The sequence below is a fragment of the Lates calcarifer genome, linkage group LG18, assembly GCF_001640805.2.
Source record: "Lates calcarifer isolate ASB-BC8 linkage group LG18, TLL_Latcal_v3, whole genome shotgun sequence".
NCBI classification, from domain to species: Eukaryota; Metazoa; Chordata; class Actinopteri; family Centropomidae; genus Lates; species Lates calcarifer.
Window position 1 is genome coordinate 6,595,208 of NC_066850.1, and position 14,779 is coordinate 6,609,986.

Below are 14,779 nucleotides of genomic sequence, written 5' to 3' on the forward strand. Positions count from 1 at the left end.
TAATTGCCTGTAGGTGTGAATGTGAGTGTTAATGGTTGTTGTCTATATATGTTGGCCCTGTGATGGATTGGGGATCTGTCCAGGGTGTACCCCACCTCTCATCCAATGTCAGCTGGCATAGGCTCCAGCCCCCCTGCAACCCTTACGGATAAGCGGTATAGATAATGGATGGATGGATGGATGTGTTTAGCTCTTTCCCCTACTCAGGGCTTTTGTCAGCTACAGTTCTCATTTCAGTCATGTATCTATTACTCCACCTATTTTTACTCACTCAGCTCAGCACATCATCATGTATGTGTGTGCCATGACCTCAAACACACAAACACAGACACAAATATACGAATCGCCACTAATACATAATAAATATCCATTCAGTTCACCCACCCCGTATGCCTAAAAGTAAAAGCTAAACCGCAGTTTTCCCCACATTATGCAAAGAAAACATTGGCAATTAGCTACCACCAGGCGGTAAGTGCCCATACACTGTCATGCCAACAACTGTGGTCACGACACAGCAGCCAGCTTCCATCAGCGGCCTAGCTTGCCATTTAGTCTAATAGCATTAGAGCACCTCATTTGTAGGTAGTAATTGTCATAATTATTACACAAACTACAGTTGGAATGGGGAAAAGAGGAAATACACCCAAAGTCCATTAACTTGCCATAAACATTAACTCTCTTAACGCGCTTTGATGGGGAATTGGGAGGCCCCATCTAATGGAAATTAGAGCATCACTCCATGCTGCCACTCTCAATTTAGCTGCTAATGTGGCTAAGTCATATAGTGAGAGCATGATGGGGGAGGATAACAGAATAGGTGCCGGTGTGTGTGTTTAAAATAGGAAGATGTAGTACATTGATATATTTAAAACTGTCATTTTATTTGTTTCAGTGTGTTACATTATTTAGAAGCTAGAGAGGTGTTGTTTACTGTAAACAGTATGCAGCTGTTCTGTACTGGGAACTGCTGAGTGTAAGTAATAAACTAACACTGTCAAAACTTGTGTCAAAGAAAACAGTGCTTATTTCATGTAAAGGACACTCTAGATTTTAGATGTTTGATCTGAAATGTTTCCAAACGCTTTTGCTTTTGTGTGTTAAGAGCAAGATGACTCAAAACACGATAGCATAAACAACAAAAACAGCAAAAACAGCAAAACAGCGTTTCCTCGTTTGTCCCGTACTGAAATGAATTTGTGTGTGTGTGTGTGTGTGTATGTTTTTCTTTAGTGCGTGATCTGCAGCAGGATATGCGGGAGCTGAACCAAGCTGACCTCTCTGAAGTGGATCCAGAGGAGAACAGTGCTGAGTTCATGGGCATCCTCATCAAAGTACATGAACATAACTGAATACTACACACTGTTAATTGTAAATTTTAACACCTCAGTAATGTTACAGACACTTTTGTGTTCTGTGCTGTTACTTCAGTGCCTCTGTAAAGTTTTTGCTTCAAGTAAAATGTGCATGTTGTCCTTTTCATTCAGGCTCTGGCCAAGTTGAAGAAAATCCCAGAGACCATTAAAGCCATAATGGAGCGGCTGGAACCTGAACTGAAACAAATTGTCAAGAGGTCCACCACTCAGATTGCAGACCATGCTTACCAGAGAGGAGAAAACCTTGCGCAGGAGAGCCAGCCAAGGTAAGCTATATAGATAGGGAGGATGAGGAAAGCACTAAATTAAAATATCATGGCTTCCTGAGAGTGGAGAACAATCCCCTTAAGTGTGAGTTGCTATAGATCAGGAAAATAAATGGAGAAGACTGGAGGTTAATAATAAATAGTAAATGAGCAGGGAAAGGGGGATACAGTAAATAGATAGCCATGAAGAAGAAACTATAAGCAGTTATGTGGAGAGATGAAAGCCATCTTTTTGAAATGATAATATTTGCCTGACAGAAGATAATAAGTAACACTAGCAATGTTTCTAAAAATGATCAGTGTAAACAGCAGTATGCAACTACTGTTGTTACCACTGATAAAAGACCTTAATAAAGCTGCCATCTTTAATCTCCACAGTATTATATCTATGCAAAAGAGTTTTATTAAAGCAGCCTGCTTGCTTATTCTTCTGTAGTTGAAGTATTCCCATTAGAATCAATTCCCCAGTGTCATTATGTAAAAGGTGGCCCTCCTCTTCAGAGGATAGTTAAGATCTGTGTATTAACTTAACATTTCTTGATAGGAATTTATCAGCCCTCCCTGTAGATTCTTAGTAATACTTCACAACTGTTTAAGAATATTAAAATGGATTAGATTAGTCACCAGTCATTTTTGGAGTTTCATGCAGTGCGTCTTTTAGGTATATTAAGAGTTGTCAGTGAAGGCAGAAAAGAACAAGTTTTGTATGCATTCCCTGGGTGTTCATAGTCAGACAGTCAACCAGGTATGAAACACAGTAAAGTCTAGGACTGGAGACACACCTGCCTCAGACCATGAAAACAGATGCTCTGCTGCTTTAAACCTAGACAAGTCATGGTTACACACCCATACACACACAAACAACTTCACACCTGCCATAGAGGACTGCTACATTTTAAAAGCAGTCACGTCAGTTCCTGCAGACATACACATACAGTGAGCAGACTTGGGAAGCACAGGTCTCAGTCCACTGATCCTGAACCATTTAAGAGGAACGTCTTGTTTTCTGTCAGGGATGTTCTCTCTGGCCTCGTCTGCCTTCCTTCTCCTGTTGCCTGCTGAATCTCATCTGACCTCAATGTAATAGGCCACCGTGTAGCTCATTCCCAGCTCTACTCCTTACAGATTGTTTTAAGTTTGCCTGTGTGTGCGCTTAACACTGTATTTGTGTCAAAGCATGCTGAATTGCATTTGGGCAAACACTTAGAGGCTTGTGTGTGTGTTTGTATTCGGATGCATACACACCTAGTTCTGCCTATGTTCACTTCAATTTAAAGTCAAGGCTTGTTGCTATGGAAACTCCAACCAATGTACCACTTGTGGGGAACAATGGTCTTGCATATTGCACACTATATTTTATAGCACTGCAGACTAGCAGGCAACACTTAAGCACTTTACAGCATATACAGTGGTCTGTGGCTTGCTCTTGGAGGTTTATGTTCTTATTCCCGTCCTCTGTGATCAGCCACATTGGAAGTGCATTTTCATTTCCAGCTCCTTTCACTAGCTCTCACTTTCATAAAGATACTCCATATAGGTTCCACTCCATGCACCCAAAATATTAGCATGCACCACTGATCTGTTAGTAGTTCAGCTTAATTTACATCAAATCAGACTTGTTGAGCTCATATTGACTTTTCATTTTGCATCACAAAAACAGAGCCTTATTTCTCTCTCTTTGTTTTTGGTATGTAGGAGAATCTGAATCTAATCTGAATCCCTCAGAAAGAGGGTTTATTTAAAGTGAAGAAATGCAGAAAGAAGATTAAAATAAAAGGCTGGGTATTACAAATCCAATTGTAAAACAAGAAATCTCATTGATCACAAGACTGTGTCTCTCTTATGCACTGTTTTTTCTGCCTGTTCAGTAGTGGTCATTGGAAAAGTTAGAGGGGCAAATTTGTGTGAATGTCCATTTGTATATGACAACAGGATAACCCAGCACATTCGATTCCTCAAAAGGGTTCTTTAAACATTCTATAGACCCCTATTTATAGTAATTTAATTAACTGTGACCAACAACCAACCTAATGATAATCTACTGGGGGCTCTATCATTGTCCTCCCAAAATGAAACACACACAGATATAAAGTCAGTCAGTTAGTCAGGGACTATATGTCCATGTCTGCTGCTCCCTGCTGTCTCTCCTCACTGTTCATCAGCTGTGCGTGTCAGCTTCGATCCTGAGGGGAAATGAGAAGTGAGGTCTCAAAGAACAGATGATATGGATTAGGATGGCCTCCACTGAGAGATAATGAGAAGGACTGAGCTGCATGTATGTCTGTCTATATGTGTGTGTTTGTTTGTGTGTGAGAGACGGGTGAGGAAGGAGATGCGGTTGGAGTGGATTGAACAAAAGAAGAGGTTCCAAGGTCAGAGCTGTAAATTCTGTGTGCCCACCTCTGTGCAGGTGTACATGATCATATATTGTTTGTCCATTTCTGAAGGCTGGTGTTCACCATGTATCCTTTTTCTTGTCAGTCCTTCATGTTTATACATGAGTGAGAGGGAGAGAGAGAGAGAGAGAGATTCCCTCACTCTTTGGCATTTCACAGCTCCTCTCTTCGTCTCATGAACATCTTCCATTCACTGAGTTATAGCTCATAGTGATTTGTGCCTGCTTTCCTCTCCATTAATAACATTTACTCGCTGCTACTGCCAGTGTAGTGACAGACAGCCAACCAAAATGCCCCCTAGTGAAACATCCATCTTGCCTCTACATTATCCTTATACATTCCCAGAAAACCTTGGCCATTTCCCAAAACTTTTAGCATGCTTTCTTTTCTTACAGCATTTAAATTGGTGGTAATTTGTATTGACTTGGCATTAATGAGGTATGGGCTCAGGTTATTTTTGAGTATACAGTACATAATAGAAGATTGTTTGTTTTCGGCAGCCACAGCTTTTCTGGTCCGGAGCCTAAATTTTGGTTACTGGTTAGCTGTATTTCTATCACAGCTGGTCTTTTTTGAGTCATTTAATAGTCAAGCAGCTAACTTGCCTCAGATATTTTCTTAATTAAGTCAGCAGAAAAGCTGATTAGGAAGGTGCAGGAAAAATTCAGTTAGATCTGAGACTAACTGGACAAGATATGGGTCCCAGGGAAGAGAACACTGATACAGTCTTTGAGCAGCATAAGTCCAAGAATTTTATTTGTTATTTTTACTTTTATAAAATGTGTAATATTTGAGACTTGCAGTATGATTATAAAATACAGTCATTTAAGTATCGTCGTCCAAAAATTGTAGATTTCTATAAATTTATGTCCATTAGGGACTTCAAATTGTCAGTGTTGTTTTTTTTAAACTTTTAAGCCGTAGTCATCCATAAAATAATAAAACAAAGGTTTCACTTACTACCAATTAAATAAAACCCAAATGAAGTGTCAGAGGATGGCACTAAAAGACCAGTGTTAGACAAACAGAGTGACTATATTTGTATTAACTGTAATATCTCCACTAAAATAAAGTGGGCACTCACTAGCATGGGTGCACTGGGTACTCGTTCAGACTCAACTAATGTAACCTGTGTTCCCTCTTTACTTTGAAAGCTTTGTCCTTGTGCTGAAAGCAGCTATAGCAAAGTCTGTATGAAAAGCATTAGTGTAGATGAGGCAGCTGTGAGTCTCTAATCCACAGTGTAGCACTCAGATCAAGTGGAAGGTCAGTTTGGTTTTGGCTACAGTCTCTTCTTCAGCCAGATCCATTTAGAACTAATGAGAGTAGCTGCTCATTTGAGTCCAGGTTGGGCCCCTCACTGCTTTTACAATAGCCAGTCCAGGTGCTGGGTTATTGTGGCAGGTAAAATATCTGTGAGTATCTGCTGAACTATGAATGAAAAGAGGGAACTCCTAATTGGTAGTGTGAAATGTGAAATCAGTAATAATTTTTGGATAGATCAGATGTTGCTATCTCTTATCTCTCTCCTTTAGCTTTAGTTTTACCTTTAGTCTTCTTTATCTCAAGTCATTGGTTGGATTTATGCATAGTAGTTACTTTTTAATTACACATTATTTACCTTGATTATGAAGGTAAATGCATTGTAATAAGAATCATTTCATCATGTAGAAGACTGCATCTGTGCACATATACATCCTCCTAGTGGCAGTGAAGAGGTTTTGACACAACTGCAGGCACCGTTAGACCTGTGAGAAACAAGGGTGTTTGGATGTTGCTTACCATGATACAATAAAAGGCATTGCTATTTCTCAACTGTTGTAATGGATGCCATGAATTTGGAGGTAAGGCAAACCTAGAGGAGTACAGAAAATGGTTGTTAACTGTTGCAACATGCTGGGGTTTGTAGCCTTTTTATGTTTAGATGTCAGTGTTGGTGATAAGAAAAATCTGTTAACTGGTGTGCAGGCTGGCACCGGCAATATCAGCACACGGTAGGACTCATTTTCCATTCCCTCTAATATTCAAACAGAGGATGAATTCCTTGGTGGCTCAAGGCCAGTTGATTTTCTTTATTAATAAAGTGTCGGGGGAATGTAGTGCTGGTTGTGTTTCTAAGCTCCTGTATTAGATTGTGAAAGAAACGACCATGTAAAAATTCTCACATAATAAATGTTGCATTTCAGATCTCTTTTTTATTCCAAAAGTGAAAAATGTATCACATTTTTGTTTTATTTCAATTAAACATGACCATGACTCATCTCTCACAACTTCTCTTGCTCTCCCTCCTCTTCCCTCTCTTCTCCGTGTCTTAACTCCCCCCTCTCCCACTCCCTTTCCCCTGTGTTTCTCATTTTCGCCCTCCCTTTCTGCTCCCTCTGGCTCCCTCTGCAGGCTGCTGCTAGAACTGCTGGAGCTTTTGTTTGATAAGTTCAAGGCAGTGGCCCAGGCTCACAGCGTGGTGCTGACCCACCTGCAGCAGATTGCGGTGCAGTGCCCGGGCGGGGCCCACGAAGAGGGCATCAAGCTCTACGAGCAGGCGGACGTCTCTGCCAAAATCCAGACAGTGCTGCAGGTCAGTTCTGAGCAATGGTGATAGACAAAATGTCTCTAGACTACTGACATGTGTGCTCATTATAGTTTAAAGTAGTACAAGCCTACTTTGATGTATGTTATCATTGTTCTCTTCTAGTGTCCATTATGTTACCATTATACCATGTTGCCAATTACCATTATTTCTGTAAATTCTTTAAATTTCTTATAGTATAGGGTCACTGCACCATAGTAACAGGCTTTCATGGTGAACTTGGGTTGTTTGTTTTCTCTTCCCTCACAGGCGGAGGCTTTTATTTTTCATTTACTGCCATGGAGATTTGTTCATCCTTGATTTATTTTTCACTCTTTTCTTATAAAACATTGATTTAATTCACCTTCTCTTACAGTAAATTAATCATTAGAGAAACTGGCAGCAATGTTATGGATGGCATTCAATCTGTCAGTGAGAAGTAGCGAGAGAAGACAGGGGAAGCATGATTGCTTGGATTAATTTTAGGTTCTTTAATTGGCGTGTATTTATGCTGGGTTCTTGCTCCCTGCTCCCGTTTGATTGGCGGAGGGGATGAGCAGCTGTTGAGCTGACCTATGGTGAATCTCAGAGGAAAATCGGTGGCAGTCGTTGCTCTCAAAGCCACCGGTGTGTGTGTGTGTCTGTGCGCGTGTGTGTGTGTGTCTGTCTCCCTATATGTGTGTTCATACCCAAGAAAACAGCATTCTCCCTGATGCTCCTTCACTGGGAGTTGTGTAATTTAAATGTATGATGCTTTTCTGAAGCATGCCTCATGTGTATAACTGCATTTTAACTTGTTTTGAGAGTCTGATTTTGTTTAAGAGGATGAGGATCTTCTGTTTTAATAGAAAACATATTTTCCCCCAGGGCTAACCTGATCATCACCATGGTAATCGACAGCACAATCATTAATTACAATGAGCTGGTTTTACAGATGATAAACATATAAAAATAAATAAAATTACACTAAGCCCTTGCCCAGTTAAATTGAAAGCCTATCTATTTGTAGCTCACGTGCTACAGCTCGTCTTCCTCCAGTAACGTCCATATTTTTTAGCTGGCATGCTTGAATGCATAAATATAGAGGTGTTGAGGTGTATGTGTGTGTGTTTTCAAGGGTGTGAATGAGCATAGGCATGTACTGTAATAGCTCTGCTGTACCACTGCAGCTACAGAAGGCAATAAGCCATTCCCCAGCACGCGACCGCCGCCAACACCCAGTTGCCAGGGACTCCACTCTCCCCAGTCTCTCTGCGATGTGAGATAATGTAATCTCTTGATTAGAATACTCATTACATGAAATGAGGTTTTCTTATTCACTCACTCGTGTTATTATTTCCTGACCGATTGTATCAATATGAAGGCCCCCTCGTCCCCCCCCGCCATCTTTTTCATGTCCTGCTTGTTGGTTTGTTGTTCTCTCCCACTCTTCATTTACATTTCCCTTGCTCCTTCCCTCCTTCCTCAGCATCATTCCTGCTGCCCCTGTATTACAGACTCTCATTTTCCCAGTACCTCTTGCATGCCCCTCTTACTCCTTGTAATTTCCTTCTTAATCTTATTATCTTGCTTTCTTTTTTTCGCACAACTCCCACACTCCCTTTCACCCCATTCGTTTAGCCCACTCTGTCTTAGAGAGTCACATATCAGCAATGAGAGAAATTAAATTCCTACTGCTCCCACAGTGGCTCTGTTAAATATTATTGGATACTGAGCTAGTTCTTATCGCACGTCTTAAGACCCACAAAGGGGCAGGAACCTACTCAGCATTGGTCAGAATTTGGTTACCATCTTTGTTTCTCACTTGAGTTTGTCTTCTTCAGTTCCATAATAACCACTGTAACTTTCTCTTAATTTTCCAAACAATTGTTTACCGTAATTTCCGGACTATAAGCCTCTACTTTTTTCGCTTTTACGCTTTGAAACTTGCGGCTTAAACAATGATGCAGCTAATTTATAGATTTTTACGGCCTAACGCACTTCATGCTGCAAAAACATTTAGACACCTGTGGCTTATAGACAAGTGCGGCCTGTATGTGTCCTTTTTTTTTTCTTTTTAAATTTAGTGGGTGCGGCTTATAGTCAAATGCGCTCAATAGTCAGGAAATTACGGTACTATAGCCTGAAAAATATACAATTTAAAAGTGATCCCTCTAAAATTCATATGAAGGCTTGAACAAAGGATTTTCTCACCGCAAGGTTTGGCTAACTTGGGCATCTTGTTAACTCAGTTTAGACAGAGGCAAGTAATGTATTTGTAGCAACTGCAGTGTCTAGGTAAGGAGTCATTTTATTCTCATTGAGACAGTTGAAAGTTGTTAAAACTACCTTTTTGCCACTTACCAGCAAGACTGTCTTTTAGAGTCTTTTTTCCCCATTTACAGTTAAATCATTTGAATCCCTGCCTGTCTTACTCATTGCAGATCACATATTTGACATGTACAGAAACCTCTTGGTAGGTGTTTTTTTTTCCCTCCCACTTTGAGAGGTGGAGAAACCAGGTTGACCTTTCCACATGACATACCAGCAGACAGATGCTTAGAGCCGACAGAAACACAGGGTGCACCCGGTTACAAGGCCTCGGCTGAGAAGCGCCGCTCATCAGCGTGTGACTGAGGCCCGCTAGGCTCAGAATGGGAGTGGGTAAACATGCCTTTGAAAGTCAGGATTCATGTATTGGTTCTAATCCCTGTTCAGAAATGCTGGAGATGCTCCAACTTGTTGTTTATTTCAGTGTAGACGTATCGATTGAAGGCATAAAAGGCTGGATGGTAATCAGAAGTCTTGATGCTGGAAGGAGTGTTTTAATGCCACTTCACAATTTTTCTAGTGGCTTTCTGTAGAATGTGTGTGAGTATATCTATTGATTATTCACACCATTATTGAATTTACATTTCTAAGTATGCACCACCACATGCCTTCACTACTCTCTGTGTGTGACTGCCTTTTTTCTCCCTCTCCATCAGAAACTATCTTGTTCTTCAAAGCAATCTTGTTTTTTTTTTCTAAGAAATCAGAGTGACTGGAATTTGTGTGTATCCATAAATGTTTAATATGCCTCTCTTTCGTCTTCAGAAAATACAGTATAGCACCATTGCAACATTACGACAGCCTGTCAGCCTGGCAAGCTTTAATGTTACGTTCTCTGAGTAAAAATGTTAGTCAAAACAACATTATGTGCCAAGAGAGAAAACTCACAAGTTTCCTTTGAATCATTAACAAGGAAGAAGTCACAATACGTTAACAGGTAATTGGGTAACATAGTTCATTCAAGATCATGGTTCATGAACCTCTCCATGCATTCTTCATTAAGACAGCCCAGTGAGAGTGTTATTCAATGTATATTTCGCGCACTCTGGCTACTGACGCCTGTCACCCTTTGACCTTGTCGGCTGTTCGGTTTGAGGCGTATGAGTTTGTTAATTAGCTGGCCATTTGCGAATTCTGCAAGGATTTGTGGCTGGGTGAACTGCTTGCCATGTCCGTTGTCTGCCGCGAATGTGTGACCAGAGTACAGATCACACTTTTAATGAGTGGCTTCTCCTCTGCAGAAGAACTCTGCGCTTGCATTCAAAAAAGTGGATGGATGTTTACGATCTGTCTTCTGAGTGAACTGATTTCTAGATCATAGATACTTACGCAGAGACCTGTACAAATACAAAGTGAGGGGCATGGGCTGAGCTTTTTTCATGTGGGCTCCACAGAAAGAGTTTAAACAAAACTTGAAAAGTTTAGGTACCTGTCAAGCAAGGACTCTTTTTGATACTGTGATTTTCCTGGGCTTTAACACATTGCTTTCATCCATTTCTAACATAATTTTCTAATAGTCTTTTCCCATTTTTATGTATTCCTGATCACATTCTTGCCCTCCCCCTCCCCCTAATGATTCAGAAGAGAGCCTAGACCTTAGACTAGATCTGCTTCATAAATGAATCTTTTTATTGCTGTATATTAACCAAAACAAAGGGGGTATTATGTTTGTGCCAAAGATATTTAAATATACAAGTGGCTTAAATATGCACCGCCTTCTCTCAGCTCATCAGCAGAGTGAAATCGAGGGGATTGAACTGCCAGAGAGTAGCCAGAAGACAATGATCTCTTTTAATTAGATATGAAGCACAGACATTGCTACGTTGTTCTCGCCCAACATTTTAATCAATGTGTCACATTTATTCTGCTCTCTAAAGCGCTGTCATATTTACATATTGCTGGAGCGCGTTGAAGTCTACCATCTCCACAGTGTTGCAAAGTCTCATCTCTCCCAGCTCCAGCCCCCTTGCCCCTCTCCCCTCTTACAGCCACTACATTAAAATCACCAGGGATTTAATCAAATGCTGGTGAGTTTTGTGCCATTGTACCACTTGGAAGATCATCAGCATGTATAGCTTTGGGAATAGATATTGTACTGACCAAGTGTTTCTTATGCGTACAGCACACATACAGTATTAAATCCAAGAATTCAGTAAAAAAAAAAAGTACTATTACTGTATAGCTAAAATGAAAAGAATTCAGTAGACAAAGATTACAATATAGTCTCAGTGAGCAATAACAGAGAAAATTGACTTTGAAGGTCACCATAATGATAAAGTTCACCCATAATTTAACCAGTTATGGTGAATAGTGATATCGTTAGTGCTCTATATTTAGGTATATTTTAAAGGTTTTATCTTCTGTCTTGGTATTCAGTTAGAAATATACAGTAATCAATGTTTGACTATCATAGAAATGAAAATGAAAAATGCATATTTTTAAACGATGGTATCCATAGAAACACCACTGAATTATTCCTCTTTCTTTTTTATTTGAAACAATAAGTACATATATAAATGTTTGGGACATAAGCAATGAAACGGAGAGAGACGAAGTGGTTTTCAGTGAGCACACAGGCACATCTTCCTTTCCAGCAGACAACAAGATAGCCTTCAAAAGATTGACTTGATGCAACCCGCTCTAGGTGAGAACCCCCACTGGTTAGCGGTAGTTCAGTGCTGCGGGAGTAGTTGTGGCTGAGGCTCTGTCCAAACTTGTGAGGGTTATTGAAGTTTCTGGAACACAATCAATACAGGGTGTATACAGAAACCTTTCTTTGACGGCCAAGGACACTTGGGCTTTAACTTCAAACTAGCAGCGAGGGATATCAGTCAATATGTTTTGTGACAAGACACCAGCCAGGGGATTTAGCGGGAAAACAGCCGATTTCAATAAAGCCTTGTAAAAGGAACAAAGTGTTGAGATTGTTCTCTCGGCTGCTTGTAAGATGACTTAATAAGAAGGAGAGGATGGGAACGAGGAAAGAGAAAATGAAGTGATATTTATTCCTTTAATTTTAGCCAATTGATGACAAGTGCACACCTGCAAAGCTTTGAGTGATGCTCTCTTAATTGTTCTGATTTGTTTGTTTTAGGGCCCTAATGAACAGAATAGAAGATGAGTGTACACTTTCTCCAAGCACAAAGGGAGACATCAGGACATTTTGTTAGGGAAGAAATAAATGGCAGTGCTGGTAATGAATTACAAAGGCAGACTTCCATGAAGCTTTTCTCCATTTTTTAATAGAACTCGCACCCAGCCCAGTGGACTGATTTAAGTTTGGGGCGAGACCTAAGCCACTCAAGTGCAGAACGAGGTTTGGTTGGTTGATAGAATTACATTGAATAATTGCTGTGGAAATGATTGTCTTTGTCAGGGGAGCCCTTGAGAGAGATGTGTTTTGCATGTGTGCCCACACGTAAACAGGCAAACATGTACACACACTCACTCGAGTTGATATGAACTCTTGAGCTCGGTCTTATTATCTGGTGTGAAGAGCCATTTGCTGTGTCTCACATCTTTACATACCATTCCTTTTTCCATCCACTGTTTCACAGATTCATCCATGAACATTGATTTTTAGTGAATTCGGGCAGTTGCTTTACTCCTATCCTTTCTCCATTAAATCTCTCTAACCTTTGAGTGGAAGTCCACTGAACTAATGTAGAACGGAGAAACTGTTTTGGCTTGCTTATCGAGATCCATTTACACTGAAGAAGTCGCTACGATGATGCTTTGATGTTTAAATACCAGATTTTCAACCTGAATTGTTCAAACAAATAAAGATAAGTGATAATAGACACAAACTCATTTCCATCTGGTGGTTGCTGTTGCCAATTTTAAAGGCAGTGAGTGTAAGCGAGAGTGTGTGAACATTATATTTGCCTAATTTCCATGAAATCCCATTTCTCATCCACCAATACGTCAGCTGTTATGAATGCTCCAGGATTTTACTAAATAAGAACTGGCTTCGACATGGAACTGATCTACAATTAATACCGTTGCATTTATTTATTTTTGTCACTTGTGGATCTGGGTATTTTTGCATTGTTGTGATGCTCTGGGTACTACAGAACGTACTACAGTAATTGTAATACTTTGTCCTTTATAAAAAGAAATTAAGACACTGTCTTGACAAACAAGGATGAAATGTTCAGTTTCTGAAATTGTTCTGTTGTTCTCGATAATTTGTTAGTTTGAACACTGCACAATGAGATATATGAGATCCGTGTCATCCTATCTGCCTGTAAGAGAAAATATAAATTAAGCCGTAGTTTGGCTTTGGAACAAAGTAACTTTGTTAGGACCATTTTAACACTTGTTATTAGATGAGCCCTATAATGGATAAAGAACTGTGTAACATGCTGATTGGAGGTAGATCGGTGAGTCTTGTCTACTAAAGGCTTGTGCCCTCACCAAAATAAGTAGAAAGTTCCTTAAGTAAAGGTGGGGAAACCAACCATCTTTTTAAACTTCACTTAGAAGTGTTAAATCATCACCAAGAGTTATTTAACTTGGTCTCTTGTGTTTTCTCTTTGTCCTTCTCACTTTTCCCTCCCTTCTCTTTCCATTCCCATTTTCTCTTTAGCATTCTGTTCGGCCTTTAGTTGTTCATTCTCCACCTATAATCCTTTGCTCTTTCTGTTCTCCACAACTCTTTCCCACCTTTATTTCCCCTTCTTTCCTACTCTTTTTCTGTGTTACTTTCTGCCTCATATCCCTCCATCTTTCTCTCTGTCCTAGCAGTCCAGTTAATTGCCTCCAAAGTTCACTCTGTCTCTGGGCTAATGCAATTTAAGTAGGGTCGGAGCCCCTTCATCAGCCCAGCGCTGGCATTTCATTAAGTCTACTTGGGCGTTAGCTTGCAAGCAAGTGGGGGTTTCGCTCCACTGGCTCATCATTAGTAATTAATACACTGATAGGATTAGCTGCAGCATGAGGCTAGTGGCAAGTGGAAGCCACAGTGTTGCCGATTGGAGAGGGCGTGTGTGATATGGCCTCCAGCACTGCCTGCGATGAAGGGAAGTGTGTTAGAGAGTAATTAAGTGTGTGGTGGAGGACTGTGTGTGTGGGATTGACTTGTGTATTTACATGAACATTTGTGACCAAGTGTCATGACCCTAGACTCATTTTTGGCCAGCTTTACTTTAGACATGATTTACCTTGGCAATCAAAATTTTCAAAAGAAGCAGTCTCTGTCATAAGTTTAACCCACTCTGCAGTTCAGGCTCTCCCAGTTACATAAAATAACCCAGGATGCTACAATAAAACCTATTACTGCTAGCCCAAACTCTGCTTTAGTGAGCCCTGGTGGCATGAAATATTAATCCCCTAACAGACACCACTGTGATTATTTGAGCTACAAGTTTTTTTTTTGTGCCTTTTTCCAAAAAGGCAGTAACAAGGAATACTCCCATGGAACACATACATTTCCAACATTCATTATATTGGGTTAAGCCCTTTTTATACAATATCACTTGTGTAAAATGATATTTATGTAGAGTTTTATAATGGACTAACTTACTGCCTACATATGAAATCGCATCCTGCCATGAATCTGCCCTAATCTCATTATTAAGATTCCTTTGCCATATTAATCTCAGGCTTTTGCAAATTTTAGTCTGAGAAATTGAGATTATTTTCATAAAAATACTGAAAATGTGTAGTATTGTAATATGCTAGAAGAATTAAAAAGATCTTGAACCATACTCTCCTCTTCCTCTTCTTTCTTCAGCCCAAAGTAAATGCTTCCAGAAATCCCCTTTTATCAGATTAAATTGTTCCTTCAGTTCCTCGGATGACGTAAATAAATGATCTCCATAGAGGTCATTCATAACATGTATTCCTTCTGTCAACCATTTATCCCAA

At 40.0% G+C, this 14,779-nt stretch overlaps 1 protein-coding gene across 3 annotated transcripts in view; it reads left to right on the plus strand.

Moving 5' to 3' along the window:
• exoc4 (exocyst complex component 4) overlaps positions 1 to 14,779 on the plus strand; it is a 104,566-nt gene that overhangs the window by 9,578 nt on the left and 80,209 nt on the right. For all 3 annotated transcript variants that reach the window (XM_018671012.2, XM_051077538.1, XM_018671013.2), the window contains exons 6-8: positions 1,231 to 1,331; positions 1,485 to 1,639; positions 6,430 to 6,610. In XM_018671012.2, the coding sequence (XP_018526528.1) occupies positions 1,231 to 1,331; positions 1,485 to 1,639; positions 6,430 to 6,610 (437 nt within the window). The remainder of the gene's footprint in view (positions 1 to 1,230; positions 1,332 to 1,484; positions 1,640 to 6,429; positions 6,611 to 14,779) is intronic.